Genomic DNA, 19,725 nt, shown 5'->3' with positions numbered 1-19,725 from the left:
GAGAGGATGATCAGACATTGGAATGGGCTGCCCCAGGAAGTAGTGGATTCTCCATCCCTGGAGATATTTCAAAAGAGATTGATGTGGCACTCAGTGCCATGGTCTGGTAACTGCAGCGGTAGTGGATCAAGGGCTGAACTTGATGATCTCTGAGGTCCCTTCCAACCCAGCCAATTCTATGATTCTGTGAAATTCCCAAAGCCAAACCCAGCTGAAGCCTCAGCATCACCCTCCTTGGAGTCTGGCTTCTCTCACCTGCCTCCTTGCAGCTGATCACCCTGACAGGAGCCATTGTTTCTATTCCTCCATCCTTGTCTCCCATGTTTTATGGTAATTAGAGCAGGCAGGCAAGCCATCCATCAGCTTCTAAATGCTCAGGAATGTTTTAGGTTTCTGCGAAATAATTGTGCGTTTTATTGCTATTTACACATTCATTTTCCCAGGCAATAATTTCCAAACAGCACTCCCCAATGCTTTTTATGTTTCATATCTGTATTGTGGCAGGCACATGGGCTTCAGGAGCAGCATTCAGCCTGCTGCTGTAAATTCACTCCCTTATTTTAGTAGGTCTAACAGTTATTTATAATTAACATCAGGGACCTTACACAGTAATACCAATTATTGATTTTATTTTTTTTTAAGACAAATAAATTACTTTTTTTCTTATTACTGCCATAGCAACACAATCAAGTTGCAGTAGCTAATGTTGTCCAGAACAGTGGAAGAAAAGGCTCTTAAAAACTGAGTTGGTGGTAAGGTTATAAAAAGCAGCATGTGACCCCTTAACTCTAGGATCTGTATAGGTGGGATCATCATATGGGAGCAGTAACTGAAATTAGCAGCTCTGGTGGTGTCAGTGAAAGAGAATGGGAGTGGAAAGCTCTGCAGCAGGAGCTGAGGTAGCCACTGCAAAATGGGAGCCTTTGGAACCAACAATAAGTCTTTATGTCCCAACACAGCTGGGAACAGAGAGCCCAGGCTTTCTAGTGGATCCCCAAAATCCCATCATTAATGATGGAGGAGTGACTCCTGTGACTGTGCAGTGCTGATGCTATGTGGCACTCCCCAAACAATGAATGTGAACGAAACACAGCTTGAGTCACCACAAACGTATGCACAAGTCTGTGAATTAGTTAGTGATAGGACAAGGGGTAATGGGTGTAAATTGGAGCATAGGAGGTTCAAGTTGAATATTCGAAAAAATTTTTTTACTGTAAGGGTGACAGAGCCCTGGAACAGGCTGCCCAGGGGGGTCGTGGAGTCTCCTTCACTGGAGACATTCAAAACCCGCCTGGACACGTTCCTATGCGAAGTGCTCTAGGTGGCCCTGCTCTGGCAGGGGGGGTTGGACTAGATGATCTTTCGAGGTCCCTTCCAACCCCAAGGATTCTATGATTCTATGAATTGAACCAAAGACGCCTTAAAGTTTTCTTTGTTTTTGTTTAGAGGGGACCTTAGAGGTCATCTAGTTCCAACCCCCTGCCATGGACAGGGACACCTTCCTCTAGACCAGGTTGCTCCAAGCCCCATCCAACCTGGCCTTGAACACTTCCAGGGAAGGGGCAGACACAGATTCCTTTGGCAACCTGTGCCAGTGTCTCACCACCCTCACAGCAAACAATTTCTTCCTAATATACAATTTACGTCTCCCCTCTTTCAGCTTGAAACTGTCCCACTTGTCCTGCCACTACATATCCCTTTAAGTCCCTCCTCAGTCCCAGGAGGGACTTGACTTCTCCAGGCTGAACAATCCCAACTCTACCTTTTTATACTATTTCTTATTACCTTGTTAGTACTAAGATATCTAGTCATGTATTTGCAAACTAAATTGCCCTTATCAGTAGCCCTTGCATGGCTTGTGCTTCTTTTTCAGTCCAACTGAGTCCTGTTATGCCAGAAAATATGCTAAGGGCAGCATCAGACCTGGCAAGAAGCAATGGGAACAGCAGCCAACTCCATCTTAAAGTGATTTTTGCCCCTGCCAGGGATGACTGCCTAACAAGGACATGGAGGACCCAAGCTGAAACACAGCCCTGAAAAAGCTGAGTTGGAGAGGTGAAGGGGACTAGAGAGGACAAAGCAACATTTCTGTTACTTCTCCGGCTTCTTGCACCTCAGAAATTATTTACCTTGGAAATGCTGAGCAGCAGTGGGAGAGAGAATGAGAGGAGCTGGGAGTAGAGTAGACAGCCAGGGAGGGATGTTGCATCTAGTCTGGAGAAGAGGAGGCTGAGGGGAGACCTTATTGCTCTCTACAACTACCTGAAAGGAGGGTGCAGTAAGATGGGTGTCGGTCTCTTCTCTCAAGTAACAAGCAATAGGACGAGAAGAAATGGCCTCAAGTTGCACCATGGGATGTTTAGATTGGATATTAGGGAAAACTTCTTTATGGAAAGAGTGGTCAAGCAGTGGAACAGGCTGCCCAGGGAAGTGGTGGAATCACCATCCCTGGAGATGTTTGAAACCACGTTTTAGTAGGTGTGGTGGTGTTGGGTTGGTTGTTGGACTTGATGATCTTGGACGTCTTTTCCAACCATAATGATTCTATGATTTCTGCATCAACCTCAGTAAGAGTGAGAATAAGATGGATGCTGAAGGGAGGGATCATGGAAAAGAAAAAGCCTGTGGTAAACTGTTGTTCAGGTGATTAAATAAAGGGTTTGTTGAGTACCACCCCTCTCCTCAAAGGGCTTGGCCCGAGGTTAATCTTCCTTTACCAAACCAGCCTCAGTGGGTTGGGAAATGAAAACAGAGAGGACAAGTCCTTTTTTTTTTTTTTTTTTTTTTTTTTTTTTTACATCTTTCCAATCTGCTTTTAAACTGGGAGAGAAGCACTGTCTCCTTTAGGATGTGTGCAATGTCTTTGTATGAGCATGGGGAGAGATGCAGCTGGATCAAAGCTGAATGTTGCTGAAATCAGGAGTAAATTGGGGATTTCTCAGTTTAAAGAAAAACATTCCTGGAAAATTAGCCCACAAATGTCTTGAGTACCCTAAATGAAATCTGTGAGGGCTTTGGCCATTACTTGTTTGTCATCATGCTACCACAAATGCCACCTGGATTTTGTCACCACAAGTCTGGCATTGCCAGGGATTTTTTTCATTTAGGGTTTGTTGTGGTGTTACTCTTTGGGGAGGGGGCTGGGGTGTTTTTAGGCTTATTAGGATTTTTCTTTTTTCACTTGCTCATCAGGGAGACGGCTCTATTTTAATTTCTTAATTAGCTGGATATTTCTAGTCATCTGGCCAAGTTGAAGTAACGTGTAACACATCAAGCCAAGGGCTTTACACATCAGGGCCAGACAGCTTGGAGCTGTGAGAACATGTCCATGCCTCATGTGCTGTCACAAAGCTGCATTGTCTGGGCTTGGTATCACCTGTGGGAACCTCACCTGCATGCAGGGGAACATTGCTGATGGGCATCTGGGCAACAAAGGGACTTTATTCCTCCCCAGTAGCACTTCTGGGGCTATAAAAACTTCTTCATTCCTTCCATCTGCTGGGATGGTAGAGTCTGTCCACCAAACATGCAGTTCACTTCCATGGTTTTTGTAAAGCTGTTTTTGAAAGCAAATCCCATTTTCATCCTACCTGTGTTGAGCAAGTTGAGCCGTGCATGGTGCTGCACCCCATGTGAATCATGCTTTGCAGCCCCAGACCTGCTTTGCAGAGGAGGAGTTGGAGTGGGTCCTCATTATACTCTGTAGAGATTGGAGAAGGGCTGATGGTTTTAAACTAAAAGAGTGTATATTCAGGATAGATATAATGAAAAAAAGAGACACTGGAAAAGGTTGTACTGAGAGGGAGTAGATGCTTCATCCTTGGAAACAATCAAGGTCAGGTTGGACAAGGCTCTGAGCAACCTGATCTAGCTGAAGATGTTCCTGCTCCCTGCAGGGCAGTTGTATTAGATGACCTTAAAAGATCTGTTCCAACCCAAACCATTCTATGATTCTAATACAAGCCATGGGGAGGGACAGTGTCCCTCTCATTTGTTTCAGCCCTTACTGTAGAAGAGGGCAGTTTTCACAGCGGGAAGTTGATTTGGTTCAGAGCAGCAGAAACTTGGACTGTGGCTGGATCCTTGTGTGCCCCTCACCCTCCTTGCAGGCAGTGGTGTGACACTTATAAGGGTTCATTCATGTAAGCCCTGTCAGCAGGGCAGTAAACCTGCTCCCAGATCCTTCCTGCTCCCAGCTAATCCAGGTAAATCCTCTTTCCTTGTACCTTCTCCTCTTTCATCCAATTCTTTGGGGTAAAAAGGTGGGGGTCAAAGGAGCACACTTTAAATATATTTTTGTGTGTGCATGGAAGCAAAATCAGTCATCTCAGTAAAGCTGTGTCCCTGCTGTCCCTGTGGGCTACCTCTAGACAGCCTGCTCTCCACCTGGCCACCACATCCCAGAACTTTTCCTATCATTCCCAGTTTAGTGTCATGCTCTGGAAAGGAGGGATGGGATCACAGCCTAAAGCTATTTCCCAGGATGCCTGTATCTGGGAGCAGAGGGACATTCCCCCTGGGGTTGTCTGGTCTGGAGAAGAGGAGGCTGAGGGGAGACCTTAGGGCTCTCTACAACTACCTGAAAGGAGGTTGTTGTGAGGTGGGGCTTAGTTTCTTCTCCCTGCTCACAAGTGATAGGGCAAGAAGAAACAGCCTCATGTTGCCTGAGGGGAGGTTTAATTTTATATTATGCAAAATTTTTTCACCAAAAGGGTTGTCATGCTCTGGAACAGGCTGCCCATGGAGGTGCTTGAGTCACATTCCTGGAGGTATTTAAAAGGCTTGTGTAGATGTGGCACTTAGGGATGGTGTTTAATGGTGGTGGAGCTGGAAATGTTAAGTTTATGTTTGAACTTGATGGTTTTAAGGTCTTTCCCAACCTACATGGTTCAGTGATTCTCTGGCCCTTGCCCCTCTGCATGGCTGTACAAGCTGGGGTGCAGTTTCATCAGCAGGTGGGGGCTGGTATATGCTACAGGGTGATGATGCCTTGTGGTCTTCTGTAAGAATCTGGCATTGAGTCAGAGCTGAAAGTTTCACAGCATTCTGCTTCATCTGAAGGTTGGGCTTTGTGCGTTTTCTTTCTTTAAGACTGTTGACTAAAATGGGAGTTTGGAGAAGGGCTTTTTTTTGCTATTGTCTGAGCTGGGGATGGTCTTGTACTGATAACAAACTTCTGCAAACATTTCTTCCGCCAAGTGTTTACAGGAGGAGTTGGACAAACTTCTATTAAAAGTTACACATAGCTGGTTGGGGCTGCCTTTGCATGGGAGGAAACCTCTCAGCACCTCACCCAGCAGAGCCTCCTACAAGTCTATGAGCAAATGTCCAGAATCAAAGCCAAACAGGCTCAGTTTCGGGTGTCAGCCAGGAGCTGCACCTCTCAACATGGCTGTGAGGCATAAGCAGTCCTCTCCTCAGCTGCCTTTCTGCTGGCTCCAGGAACAGAAATGACTGCATATATTTGTAAAGCTCAGGCAAGATCATTTTGCCTTCGTGTGCCATATGCTGTCACTGTGAGCCCTGTCACCCTCTGTCTCCCACACTTCCCTCACTGTTTCTCACACAGCTCAGTGATGCAGTGAATCTGCCGTGCTCGTTCATCAGAGCAGGGTCAACAAATTTCAGATGTAAGAGGCACAGGAGGATGCAAAAACAAGAGTTCCATCAACTGCAAGTTTGGAAATGTCTCTGCAGCAGTGATGCTGCTCTCTGGAAACTTCATCTTTTAAACAAAGGGCTAGGAGTGATCCAGCAGTTTTTTGAGTCACAGGGTCCCCTGGTATCCACTATTTTTTCCTAAGGATGTGAAAATTTAGTGACAACATAGTCTCTACATAGTCCCTGTAGAGCAACCTAAAAACAAAGATGCTCATCAGCTGATGCTACATCTCTGTAAGAAGTCATAGGCCAGTTCTCCTCTGGGAACATTTAAACTCTATTTGTAATGACTTGTCTTTGGATGCAGTAATTATTTTCATAATTTTTTTTTCTTGGGCAAGAGAGATGTAATAGAAGAGGTTTAAAACCTGACTTACCCTTTTTAAAACCAGGCCAAGCAGAATAGCATATTTTTAAGCTTCTTGGTATACAGTTCCCAAGTAATCCTTGAGAGGCTTTAACTAAAGGTGATAGGATTTTTTTTTTCCATTGGCTTAATAAAGACAAAACAAATAAAAAATCTGTAGCTCCAACTTGCAAAGCAAACTTTTTGACACAAATTGGTGGCTCATTTAAAAGAATACCCAAAGCCCCAGGGTTCTGCTGCCTGCAGTCATTGGGAATTTTTGGTTTTTAAAATTGCACCCATTAAAACTTGCCAGGAGCTTTATTCCTAGAGCAAGTAGTCACATTTTTGTAAACCCTGTTTTAAAAGTTTCATTGGAGTAAGGACAGGATCCCCCATTCATTGCAGTAGTAATATGCACAAAAGCTTATCACAAAATTTAAAAGGTTCCCTGTCCCAATGAAAGTGGAGCAATGTTTTACATGGGGAAAGGCTATTGCAGTGCATCTGGGATCCTGTTTTCAGTTTTTGAATGAGAAACGTGATCTTGATCTCAAAGACAGAATTTAGCTTTAGATGCAGATTTCTCTGGGGTTTGTGCTGACACAGGGCTCACCCAGTCATGGTCACTTAAGGAGAGTGACCTCAGGGCTGCAGCTGGAGTTTCTGACCATCAGCAAACCAGCCTGTATAGGACTGGTGTTTCTCCTTGACAAAGGAGAAAACCAAGTTCTTGGTTTTCTAATGCACCACCAACTGGGTAGATGTTGGGAATTATAGCTGGGGAAAGGCAAGCAGTGGAGACTTCCTTGTCCTGGTTTGGTTATCAGAGCCCAAGGACAGAGATTTTCTTTTTTTCCACTCCTTGTCATAGATAAAAGAGTAAATCCAGGCTGATGTTTCCAGCATCTGGCCTTCTGATTCTTTTTTTCCTAGGTGGGATGCTGCTGGCAGCATTGCAGAGGACAAGACCATAGCAATATTGAATTGGTCACCACTTTCTTGTGGTAAATTTTCTGATTTAAAAAGAAAAAATTTGTATGATAGTATTTAGAATTGAAAATTGTAAGACTAAATAAATGAAATCTTCCTCTGCTAATTGTTTCTGTATGGATAAGTGATACTTTGAATTTTCCTTTGAATCAGAAAGCCCTTAAATATTCAAGGATTGCTGACTACCTTAGCAGTCTCCCTTTTTACGTTTTAACTGTCTTAAGTAAGACAAGTGGAAAAGGTGCCATATATTTTTCCTTGTCTGTGTGTTTTTCTCCAGCATTCAATTATCAGTATCCACGTAATTCAGTGTTAACATTTCCAATGAACTTCAGGATACCCAGTTGGGTGGCTGTATGTGCAACTCTGATGTATGCAAATCCATTTTGCCTCCAGCTCTTGAAATATTTTCATATTCAGGATTACAGGAAGCCTTTCCTGTGCCACTCTGATATAAGATAATCTCAGTTTCTCTAAAAACACTTTAGAAGTCCAGACAAAAAAGTCAAAATTTCTTTTTTCATAGAAATCCTGTTGCTTTTTTCTGTACCCAGGCTACCACATAGTCCAAAGCAAAGCTTACACTGATGGAGCACCAAAGGGCTACTTTCACATTGCCTGCTCTGGGCAACTACTTCTATCCATCAGGTGTTAGAGGCAACAAAAGACCTGGCAGTCCTCTGGATAAAAGGCACTCTGAATCATTCAGTTTTCTTGACTGTCAGCACCATTGTAGATGTAGGGTTAAAACTAGAATGGGATTGTCACTGGATGGCCAGAGCCTGGATGATTCCTGGGCTGGGAGCAAGACCATACAGTCCATTTGAATCCAAATAGGTCAAGTACTCCTACTGGGGACATATAAATGATCAATATATTAAAGCAGCTGCCTAATGGCTTTGTAGTTCTGGTTTATAAGAGTATATTAATTATCAAAATTGTTACTTTTATCTGTGATATATTTTTAAACTTATTGACTCCTTATAAAGTTACTGTGGCTGCCAGACTCTCAGAATTGTGCACAGTAAACAGAAAACTTGAAGTATAATTATTTACTTGCCATAATTTGTGTTACCTGCCAGGTCCAGGATAGGCACAGATGCTAAAACACTTCTGAATTTAATTGTGGGCAGCTTGACACCTATGCCTTCCCTAGCACAAGGAAGACTAAACATAAATCCCAGGTTAATGAGGGAGAAAATCCCTGTGGTGTCATTAAACCTTCTCCAGAGTGAATTCAGTCTGTCTGATGAATAAATGTTTAATGCAGAGTCTTATCAGTTGGTGTTATTGATTGCACGAAAAACACTGTTGGTTTAACGAGAAGCCCATCAATGTGAACAGGAGTTAACAACCTCACAGTGCCAACAACTGCTTGCTATTGCTTCAAGGCAGGAATCCCAGTGAAGAGAGTCAGAGATGCTCACATGGGAACAGAAAAAACATTTCCTAGACTCTGGAGATTATTGACAATCCCATCAATATTATCATTATCTTCTAATCTTTTTGTACATTTAGAATTATAATGCCATGAGGTTCCCTGAGGTGTGTTAATCACTCTCTTGACATCAGAAATCAGGGCTCCTCACAATGTGTTCTTTGAAGTCTGCTGCAACTGCTGTTATAGTCAGGTAGGTTTCCCCATGGTTTTAACCAAGAAATAGATTGGTGGATGTTTTTTTAGCTGGATGTTCATAAACGGGCTAGCAAGCACCTGCTGCCAAAGTGATTGAGTTCTGCCTGTAGATGAGAGTGTCCTATAATCTGAAATAATCCTATATTCTCGCCTGCAATCCTATAAAACTGAAACTAATGCATGTACAGGAATTTGCTTCTACAGTACTTTTAGCTTGCCTCTATTTCTACTACTGCTGTTGCCACTGTTAATTTGTCTTTCTGTATTTGGATTACCTGAGAGTAGTGTTCTTACTGTCTCTGGGAATTAGAAAGATAAAAACAAACAAACAAACAAAAATGACCAATACAAAGTAAAATAAAAAATGAGAGGTAATAATTTTTTCACTGATCTTCTAGCAGCAGTGAAAATAGAGCTTTTTTCACCAATTTTGAACTTTTGCTTTCTTTTAATTACCATAAATTACACATTTTCTAGAAAAACATTTTTTTACATAACAAAAACTCTGGAAATTGAAATTTTTGATTAAAATATCACAGATCCTTTTTTGAATTTCTTGAAACAGAAAATCATGATGGAAAATAACTTGAGCAGCAGAAAGAATGAATTTAGACGAAGCAATCCAAAAATACAAAACAAAAAACCCAAACAGTGTTTGAAAAACTCCTTCCCATCTCTATGGTTTTCCTATCATGAACCACTAAAAAACTATGGTAGTAGCAAACACGTGTGTGTCCTGGAAGTCCTTTTAACACCTCTTTTTTCCCAAGCAGAGGGCAGCAGAGCTGTGTGCTCAGCCTACAAATCACCTAATGGAATGGGAAGGATTTTAGAGTGCAAGGGCACTGTGTCCACCATGGACTCTGCCATCAAATGTTGTCAAGAAGAATCAAGCAGCAATTTATATGTGTCCAATTGTCTGCTTGGATGTTTCTAAAAACCTCTTCAAAGCAAATCAAGTCACAGAGATAGAGTGAATGAACTGTAGTGAGTGAGTGAATTTTAGTTTAGGGTTTTCACCATGGAGTTATTGGTTTCATTGCCCCATCTTTGGGCTCTTGGTGTTCTGCCCTACATAAAAACAATTCAAAAAGTCCCATCTCATCCCATCAGTGGATATGGCCCCATTAGAGAAAAATGCTCCTAGTCTAGCAGGTTAAAGCTATGTGTCTGTCCAGCATTGCCAAGAACAGAATGAAGAAGGAAAATATTTTTTTAAGAGCTTGCAGTGATATTTTTGCTATTTAAAACACCAAGATGTCTTTGGGGAAGGGGATTTGGAATCACAGAAACACCACAAGTACAAAAAAACCCTCAAGATCAGCGTGTCCAACTGTCAACATCCTCCCGACTTAAATATACATATCAATATCTCTATCACCTACTAAAGTGTGTGTCCCAAAGTGCCTCATCTATATGATTTTTAAATACTTCTAGGGATGGTGAATACATTAAAGAAAATGAAGTGGCACCAGGGAAGCAGAGGAACAATTTCTTGATTAGTAGAGTGTGTGAAAAGAGGAAGGGCTTCTCCAAAAACCACTTTCTAGCAAGACAGAGGCTGAGGAGGACATTGCTACCAGCAGTTTATTTTTTCACTGCTGGTTTTCAGCACATCTCTGGTGATACCTGACAACCTCTGGCCTCTCAGTTGTAATCACTGCTGTGCACAGCTTGACTGGACAGAGCTTTTTTTCTGGTGCTCTGGTTTTGCCCTGAAGATACTTGAGCTGAGTGTTGAGCCACAGGGATGAATGATAAACAACAGGTCAGCAATGGAGCTGCCCATTACATTTGAATTAATTGGCCATTAATTTCACTAACCTCTCCAAGTTCATCCCGTGAAGAAGACACCCAGGGGCCACTTTTATAGGTGTGGTTGGTTCTGTGGCTGAGTGCTCCCTTGACACCATAATCACCTAGAAAACTTAAGATGAGGTTTACATTGGCAAGTTTTATGTATTATCAGTGGGCTTTTTCACCAAGCCTGGCGTAATACCAAGCCTGTAACAAAGGGCTATTATAAAAGCAGTAATTTAATAATATTATAGCTCCCACTGGAAATACATTGCTCATGAGTTTATCTCCAAAGTCACAGTCATCCTTGTGTTTCCCAGTGATAAATGATGTCCAGATAAATATTTTCCTTGTGTTGTTGGTGCCATTAGGGGAGGCAACTGAGTTTCCCACAGCTTTGCTCTTCACCCCAAACTCAGTTTTGCTCCTCTCTCAAGATTGAAGTGTGAGTGCTGTATTAAGAGATGGCAGCTGAGGACACAGAGTTTGATCAGGTTCCTGGAATTAATTTGCAGCATCAGTATTTTTTATTCATATAATTACAGACTCATAGAATAGTTTTGTTGGAAGGGACCTTTAAAGGAATCTAGTCCAACCCCCTGCAATGAGTGGGAACATCTTCAACAGGATCACGTTGCTCAGAGACCCTTACAACCTGACCTGGAATGTTTTCAGGGATAGGACATCTATCACCTTTCTGAACAAACTGGTTCAGTGTTTCACCACCCTCATCATAGAAAATTTCTTCCTTATATTTAGTCTGAATGTCCTCTCTTTCATTTTAAAGCCATTAACCTGTGTCCTGTTACCACAGGCCCTATTAATTTTCTACATCTGTCTCATAAGTTGTCTTAAAGTATTGAAAGGCTGCTACTAGTTCTCCCCAGAGCCTTCTCCTGGATGATCAACCCCAACTCTCTCAGCCTCTCCTCACAGGAGAGGTGCTTCAGCCCTTTGATCATCTTGTTGACCCTCCTCTGGACTAGGTCCAACAGCTCCATGTCCTTCCTGTGCTGGGGGCTCCAGAACTGGACCCAGTACTGTTGGTGGGATGTCAGGAGAGCAGAGGGGGATAACCACCTCCCTGGACCTACTTGCCACACTTCTTTTGCTGTAGCCCATAATGTAGGTGGCCTTTTGGGCTGTGAATGCACATTGCCAGCTCACGTTGAGCTTTTGATCCACCAGTACCCCAAGTCCATTTCCTTAGGTCTGCTCTTAATCCTCTTATCCCTCAGTCTGTATTGATAACAAGGGTTTCCCCAGCCCAGGTGCAAGACTGGAGGGTGTTTGGAGATCCACCCTTCTCTATGCACAGCTCCTGAAATAACTTCTCCTATAGACATGGTGTAGAAGTGAGGTGAAAGAGAGGTGAGAGTAGAAGTTTTGGAGCCAAGCTATCTTTCATGGCACTTCCAGCCCCATTTATAGCAAAAATTCTCACTTGGTCTGAAGGCATGAGTAGGAATTGTAGCTCATGGAGGAGCACGCAATTAATCCTGGTTATTAAGACTGCAATTTCCCTAGACCAAACATCCCTTGCAGCAATCAACTCAAGGAAGAAGGAAGTTTTTGCTGCTGCAAACCCCTCTGCAGGGGTGAAGGACAAAACTTTTCATCCTGGTGGGAGGAAGCAGAGATGGCAGCTCTCTGTGCCTAAGGGTATGGGCAGGATTGTGACCTTTTCTCATCCAGAGATTCCAACCCTTTCCTCAAGACTGTGAGGGAGTTTTTATTTCCAGATTGCTCAGCAACATTGCCTGGTAAAGTCTGCCAAGACAAAGATTTATTTTGAGGCAACAGAACTCAACTTCCCCACCCAAGTTTCTGTTAATCTTATACACATCTTACATAAAATGCTGTTTGCTCACCCTGGCTGCATAGACCTGTTAGGCACGTGGGCAGGGCAGTCTGTGTTAGAGCACCAGGGAGATCTCTTGTCTATCTGGCCAGCCCAAGCCTGCCAGCAAACCTACTCACTGATAAGACACAAGTATGTAATGATTTTTTTTTCCACTAAAGTACCATGCAGTTATGCTCCATAAACCACCCCCACTTTTTCTTCCATACACTGTGATGGATGAAACATTGCCCAATAGCTGGCTCTGAATTCAAGAAGCATGGAGGAGTTGCTGCCTTCAAATCTGTCTAAAGCTACTTTTTCTCATGGCTTAAATGTCCCTGAATGGTTTTGTTTTCTAGGCAGTGTTGATATGATTAGTTGGAGTTGCCTGGGGTGAGCATTTTACTAAATCCAAAGAGCCACATACCACCAGGCTTGCCTGGTTTCCATGCTGCAACCCCATCTGACAGTGGCAAACAGATTTGTGCTTCAGAGCATGGTCAGGGCATGGGCAGAAGAGTTAGAGATCATAGTCACTCTGATTAAATGGTGAGACTTGAGGCTGCCTTTTTGTGGCTGTGGCAGGACCTATGTCATCCTTGTGAGAATGTAAAGATGGACACACAGGAGAGCCTGTTAGCTCCAAGGATCATAAAACAGTCTTATTTTAATTAAGTTATGGATGGAAAACGGGGAAAGTAATGTGGCAATTGGTGCTTTTCCCAAACTGGATCCTGTTGTGGCTTTTGTTATCTGGAAAGGATGATGCTCACCTTTGCCTGCCAGTGCCTGTCACACCACAGACAGCATGAGGTAGCCAAGGTTGTGCTGGGGCAGAGGCTCAGTGTTTGGTGAGACTGATCTGGATCAGTCCCGGAGGAGCTGGAGCAGATGCCTTGCATAGGCTCTCAGTCTCACCTAGTTAAGCAAGATACAGGTTTCTAGCCTGTCTTTAACTCTGATGGAGCTTCCAGGCTTTCTCAAAATTAATTGCACAATCTGACTCACGTAGCAAAAGCCTCATGCTCAGAGGTCTCTGGCAAGGTGTCAGCCCAATGAAGTGTTTCTTTCTAAATGTCAGCCAGCTCTGGGCAGTGGAAAGTAGCCAGTGATGAGCCAGGGCAGAGCACACATGCCTGTGGTTTGGAGTGAAACAGTCCCCTCTGTTATTCCTCTCCAGACCTAAGCACAGATCTGGAGTGGCAATGCACGTGTATTTTTCCAGGGACAGGCATTTGCAACCCCAGGATGACATCTTCTGAGGCTATTTTGGGCCTTCATGGGTGCAGTAAAGCAAGATTTAACCTTTCATCCTCTCCCAGGCAAGGTTTTGAGATCAAGGGTTGCTCAAATGGAGCAGTGTGGATGAAGAGTGAGCAGATGCTCATGAAGAGTGTGGATGGGAAGGAGGTCCCAAAACAGCAGGAAGATGCTTAAGGACATATTATTTGTGCTGCCAAGAAGCTTTATAACAATACAGTTGTCAGTGGCTTAGCTGGGAAACTAACTCATCTCCTGAGGTTTTGCAGGGGGGGATCTGAGCTATGCTTCTGAAAAGAGGCAATTTCAGTTCTGCCACCAAGACCTTTCTAGCATAGCACAGTCTCTTGAAGTCAAATTGCAGCAAATCTTTCCTTGAAGTATAGTTTCCAGCTGCAAAATACTGTAAATTGTAGAAGGGCTGTATGATGGCCACCATCAGTCATAAGAGAGCTGCAGCAGGTCACACTGTCCTTTCCCATCTTCTGCCAGTGCAGGTGGCTCTTTGGGCTTTGAGTCAAAAGAACTTTGGGACCTTTGAACTATTCAAGCAGTGAATGAAAAGCTGGAAATATCTCTCGATAGGGATTCTGTTCCCTGTTGTCTTTGTGCTGTTCTGCCCAACACACTGTGTCTGGAAAATGCTTACAACTTCAGAGAAGTGTGTTTCATACTGGGGTTTTAGTGTGAGTTACACATTAGAAGACAAAAGCTGGATCCTGAACCACCATCAGTACCTAATGCCAGCTGACAAAGATCTCCTCAAAGTGATGCTATTACTAAGTACTTCTTTGCTAGCAAAGTATCAAAAAAAGGTCAAACTCTACCTCAGTGGAGGGGAACATTCACTACCTGGGCGAGGAGGATGAGAAGTGCAGTGGGTTTTTCTCAGTATTTTTCTTTCTTAGTATTTTTTCATTATTGCTTTCTACATACATCTTGTTAAAAAAACCAAAAAAAAAAAAAAAAAAACCCAAAACAAAACAAAACAAAACAATGAAGCATTCTGGTAATCTTGTGTGGCCAGCCACACAGATCTTATGCAGTCCCCAAGTTCTCTTCCCCTGCACCCCATAATGTGTCCCATGCCTCCAGGCACCAGCACATCTCCATGCCAAGGGTGCTCTGATGTTGACTTATCAGAGTGAGTTTCATGCCTGGGGCTGAGGCTGTCTTGGGACAGCCCTAAGAGGGACAAGGTGTCCCATCCTCTGAGTCCCTGTTTCAGGTTCCCAGCTGTGTTCCTGTGCTCCTTTGGACCGGTGCAGACCTTTGATGGGCTGATGGCCCCTGGGAAGGGCCTGGGAGCCTTCAGGGCAGGGTTTTATTTGGGCTCCCCCTTGCTTCCCCCTTACTGTCCTTTTCCTGCTGTGCTCCTTTGTGTGAGTGTACTTGAGCTTTTAGTACATAACCTAACAAGTTCAGTGAGAATACATCGCATTTGTGGGTGGATTTGTCAAAAAATATTTCCTGAAGGTGTGAGATGCATTATATAATAAGAATTGCCTTATATTAGTCCATTGAACTGATGTGTTTTTATCCTTGTCTGTTAATTGCTAAATTAACAGGGGACCAAGGACGATTTTCAGATTGTAAGATTACAGTACACTAAAGATCTACCCTGGGGAAAAAAAAAAAAAAGGAAAAGAAAAAAAATAAAAGCTCTTTCTATTCCTTCTCTCTGAAAGAAGGAGAACAATGAAGGCAAATGATTGCAATGGATTGATCCTGGTATATTTTTTAACATCAAATGTAGATAAAAGATTAATCTTTGCCCTCCTTTGGGCCCATTTAATTATGCTGGACCCACTGCTATGTTCAGGACAAAGCTTGGAGGAATCTTTCCCTTCTTGTGAGCCTGGGACTCACAAGATTTCACATTTTCCCTGCATTGCATTGCTGCCAGGTGCTGGCAGCTTTAGGAAATTACCATGAGGTGTACAGGAGTCTCTTAGAGGGCCTCAAGGATGGGTGTAGGAAGGAGAAGGAGGTGGGGTGGTAGCAGGGGAAATCCAAACCACAAGTAAGGCCTTAAGTACCCAATGACTTAAGGTAGCTTAACCTGCTGCTTGGATGAGTTGTGCTGGGACAGCTGCCCTGGCACAGCTCCGTGGCTCCATGTTGGACTTCAGCTCCCTTTAACTCTCAGGGGACCATAGGTGGGATGATTGCTGGGCATGGAATGTAAATCTCCACACCTGAAGTCCCCGGAAATATTTTCTGAGGCTGCAATAATACTGTTCACAGATGTACCAATGCCAAGGTCAGGCTGAGGTCTGTTGATAAGGACTGGGGTTGGGATCACGCTGCTTGCTTGTAATGGCTTAAATTAGCTGTCACAAATGGGATCAGGAGGTAAAACTTTCCCAACAGCTGCAGTTGGCAGCCCTGTGTGGTTTCCCATACCAGCTGCTGCTTCAGCGTCATCTCTGCCTTTCTCGTTTTCTGGCACCTTGGTGAATCCTATAGAAATAGTTTTGTGAAGATTTATGAATGTTTGTGAGCAGAGGGAAACACAGGGACTCTCTGAGATGTGGTGCAAGATGCTGGGAAGGTGAAAGCACTGCAGTCTTGGTTGGATCTAACGTGAGCTTTAAGAAAGGAGAAAAATGATCCCAGTCCAAGTCATAGGAAACTTGATGAAAATATTTTCCATTCATTTCAGCCTTCCTTTTTCTCAGGCCCTAAATCATGTTTATAGTCTCCATAGCCTGTCTGTCGGGTTATATATATATTTTTTTCTTTCTACCATGAATATCCATAGGAAACATGAGCATACATAGGAAACTGTAAGTAGTGATAATTAAAATAGAGCTTCCGGTGTTTATTTCCACACTGGAAAGGGGCCTTGGGAATTCTTCTGGTTTCTCATCTCCCAGTCACATAGTCTAAAAGGTGGAATGATTAAGAGTTTGGAGACACTGCAGTCCACTCCATAAACACTGGTTTGTTTTTTTGTTTTCAAATTCTAACTATGAGTGTAACCTTAGCTCAGTTACAGGAAAAAACATTTTAAAAAACTGGTGAAAAGAGTGTTTGTTTTGGAGGCCAGAACTGTTTCGTTTATGAACAATACTCCACTTTATAGGCTTTTCCAAGAAAGGCTGGATAATCCCTGTCCGTCTGCCACTTAAAAAAAATAATAGAAGAGCAAGAGCAGTGTTTACAAATAGTGACTTGGCCCAGCATTAACAGCCGTAGGGGTTCGACCCACCAGCAGTGCAGCTCTTGATTTGTCCACTCCATAAATGGACAATCAATCTGCTTCTGGGATTTGGCTTGGGGTTTTTTTGGTTTTATGTTTTTTTTTTTTCATGTTTGGTTTTTTGTTTTTTGGTTTGTTTGGGGGGAGCTTTTACTTAGAGGCTGGGGGTTTTGCTTTATTTTGTTTGTTTTGTTTTTTGTAATTTTTTAAATTATTATTTTTTTAGACTAAGAACTACATCCAGACTAGTAAAGAAAACGTTGTTGGAGAACTTAGCAGTAGCTGATGTGGAGGGGCCAAGCATGGGCTTGGTAAAAATGCTTTTTACCTCCCTTTCTGACTCCCCAAGGCACAAAAGCAACATCCCTACTGCTTTTTGGGGTTGCATTTCCCAAACTGCCCCTAGGAGAATAGCTTGGAAGATTTCTGGTTAGCTCCAAAACTTCCCTCTAAAAAGTTAAGGCGAGTGTAGGATTGTTCCCTGGAGCTGTTAAATTTGTTGGTGAGGGGAAGCCCAAGCAGCTGGGGTTAATGAAACCTTTTGTTATCCAGCTTGACCCACTTGTCAGCGCTTGAGCTCCTGTAAATAAGTTTGTAGGGGTGAGACTTAAAATAAATCTCGAGGCATTTGGCAAACAATGGCTCATTGAATGGCACACGCTGCCCATCCCGTGCTGCAGATGGGAAATCTGAAGCAGAGCAAATGCTTAAGACCACAGGCTGAGGCTCCAGCTTTAGGATTTAGCTGTACCAGACTTGGTAAATATTTACACACTGCCTCTAAAACCGGGCTGTCTCCAAAACCCCACCTCAAACCCCTCAGAAAATAAGTTTCACTTCGTGGATCCTCCTGGATCCTCGGTAGAAAAAGCCAGTGGCAAAGCTGAGTATCCTGTGCCCAGCCCAGTGACCACCACTTGTACTTCCCTTGTGTTCACCTCAGTCTTCTTCAGGGATGAAATTGGAGGATCCTGCATGAAGGTTGTGCTTAGAATGGTTTAAAATGACGTGTTTTGACAGGTAACCCTTGCAATTTTGCTTTTTGGTAGCTGGCCTGAAGCCTGCAGCTCAGGAGTCAGTGAGACTTTTCTTGCTGGGATTTTACTTGTTCATAAATTGTACATATTCTGACATAAATGCTCCTCTTAATTTTTTTTTCTTCTTTTGTCTATTATGTAACTAATGGCACTTCTGGGGCGTTTTGCAAACATCTGAAGTCTTAAAAAGCACAACATTTCTTCATTCCCACAAAACAATGGCAGCGTGGGAGGAAAGGATGTTTGTTTTTTATTCTTTCAAAAACTCATTTAAATCACTGCTACCAGGCAAGGGACACCAGGAGAGGAGGGGAATGGTGGGCAGCTCCATGTCCCTCTGCATCCCCCAACAAAGCAGCTCCCTTCCTTGCTCAGGATCTTACAGGAACTCTCTGAGCTCAGAGGCCTCCCTCACCTACCCTTTCTTGGCAGGAAAAATACCAATAAACCATGCTATTTTCCAATAAACAAAGGCCATTTATATTCTGCGTTCTCCCAACTGTTCCAGGATGTATGAGCTGTACTTGTTTGACTTTCTCTGAATTGCGAGTCCAGCCCCAATCCTTAAGAAATTAGGTGGCTGGGAAGGAGGAAGAGAAAAAAAAATGATTCCTCTTCCTCCCAGTCCTGCTCCTCCCTCCTTTGTCAGATGCTTTTTATTCAGCTGCTTTGAGTTATGAATACTTTGCTGCATGTCTTGTGGCTATCAAGGTCAGCCTAAGGGAAGGAGGTGAGTCATTGCCATTCAAATAAATGGCTGCAAACTGGAATTTAAATAAGGCCAGAGTGGAGTGCAGGGGCTGGTTCAGTATAAAGGGACTCCACTTCCACAGGTCGATGACTCTGCCCTTTCAGAAATTTCACCCTGAAACTTCTCAGTGTGCAAATGCCACAGCAGAAATGGCAGCTGGTGCTACTGTGTTGAAGGCTCTGGGCTGATCAGAAGTTTTGGGGTGGGCAGAGAAAAGGATTGAAATTAGGTTGCAAGGAACTTTAAAAGATTTCTGACAATAATATTTTTTTTTTTCTTTTTGTGTGTGTGTGTGTCTCCAGGCTGCAAACTGCTTTCCATGGCTTAAACAGAGACTGAAACTCATCTCTCTGCTGGAATGTACATCCCTGGATGATCTGATCCTTCGTGAACTAACTTCCAAGGAAAAGAAAAACAAAACACCCTCTTCCTTCTGCAGTCTGCTCACTTTAATTTATGGCTTGCTCCCACACAGAAAACCTAAGTTTTAATGCTGATATTTCTCCCCTCTAAATCTTCTGTTACACAGAAGGGCAATGGTCTGTCTTCATTGAGTCCTCAGTGGGAGAGGTTAACAGAAGTGGAAGAGACGTGGAAGCATTGTGAGAAGGTGAAAGACAATACCCAGATTTGCCTTTTTTAAGCATTTTTGGGGGAAACAAAGCTTCTTCCCTTATGGATGGAGGTAGTGGAGTCGGTATGTTCAGCCTGAGCAGGGAGTGGTAACTGGAAGGGTCCTTCAGTACCGTTTTCTTTTTCGCCTTACTTGGACCCCACGCCGTGCTTGATCAGCAACAACAGCAGAACCCAGGTGGGGAAGATGGTGGTTGTCAGGAGGAGGAACGTGAAAGTGTTCACCTTCGCCTTTTTGCTCATCACAGTAACATCATTTCTGCTGAACTATACAAACCAGGTAACCACGACCACCTGGGATCTGAGACATGCCATCATGCAGGTTTCCGAGCAAGTCCAGAAACTCTTCAAGCACCCCAGGAGACCGTGCAGCTGTCACACCTGCATTTCTGAGCTGGGACAATCTCTCTGGTTCAATCAGAGATTTAATTCCACTATGCAACCTTTGCTGACCTCACAAAATGCCTTCATCCCAGAAGACAGCTACAGGTGGTGGCTGGTAAGTGGGAGGTGTGGATGTGGTCTGGCCTTCATGTGATGGTTGTGGTTTGAGGCTTTAGGTG

General features: G+C 43.4%; 1 protein-coding gene across 3 annotated transcripts in view; it reads left to right on the top strand.

The window, feature by feature from the left end:
• The window catches only part of ST3GAL1 (ST3 beta-galactoside alpha-2,3-sialyltransferase 1), a 76,101-nt gene that overhangs the window by 33,396 nt on the left and 22,980 nt on the right, over window positions 1–19,725 (top strand). For 2 of the 3 annotated variants that reach the window (XM_030446061.1, XM_030446062.1), the window contains one exon: window positions 18,832–19,661. In XM_030446061.1, coding sequence (XP_030301921.1) covers window positions 19,350–19,661 — 312 coding nt within the window. In that variant the 5' untranslated portion in view covers window positions 18,832–19,349. Of the gene's footprint in view, window positions 1–1,873; window positions 2,056–18,831; window positions 19,662–19,725 lie in introns of all 3 variants that reach the window. The other variant, XM_030446063.1, reaches the window with a different exon arrangement.

This window comes from Calypte anna, chromosome 2, assembly GCF_003957555.1.
Source record: "Calypte anna isolate BGI_N300 chromosome 2, bCalAnn1_v1.p, whole genome shotgun sequence".
NCBI classification, from domain to species: Eukaryota; Metazoa; Chordata; class Aves; order Apodiformes; family Trochilidae; genus Calypte; species Calypte anna.
This window is presented reverse-complemented; position numbering and strand designations above follow the sequence as displayed.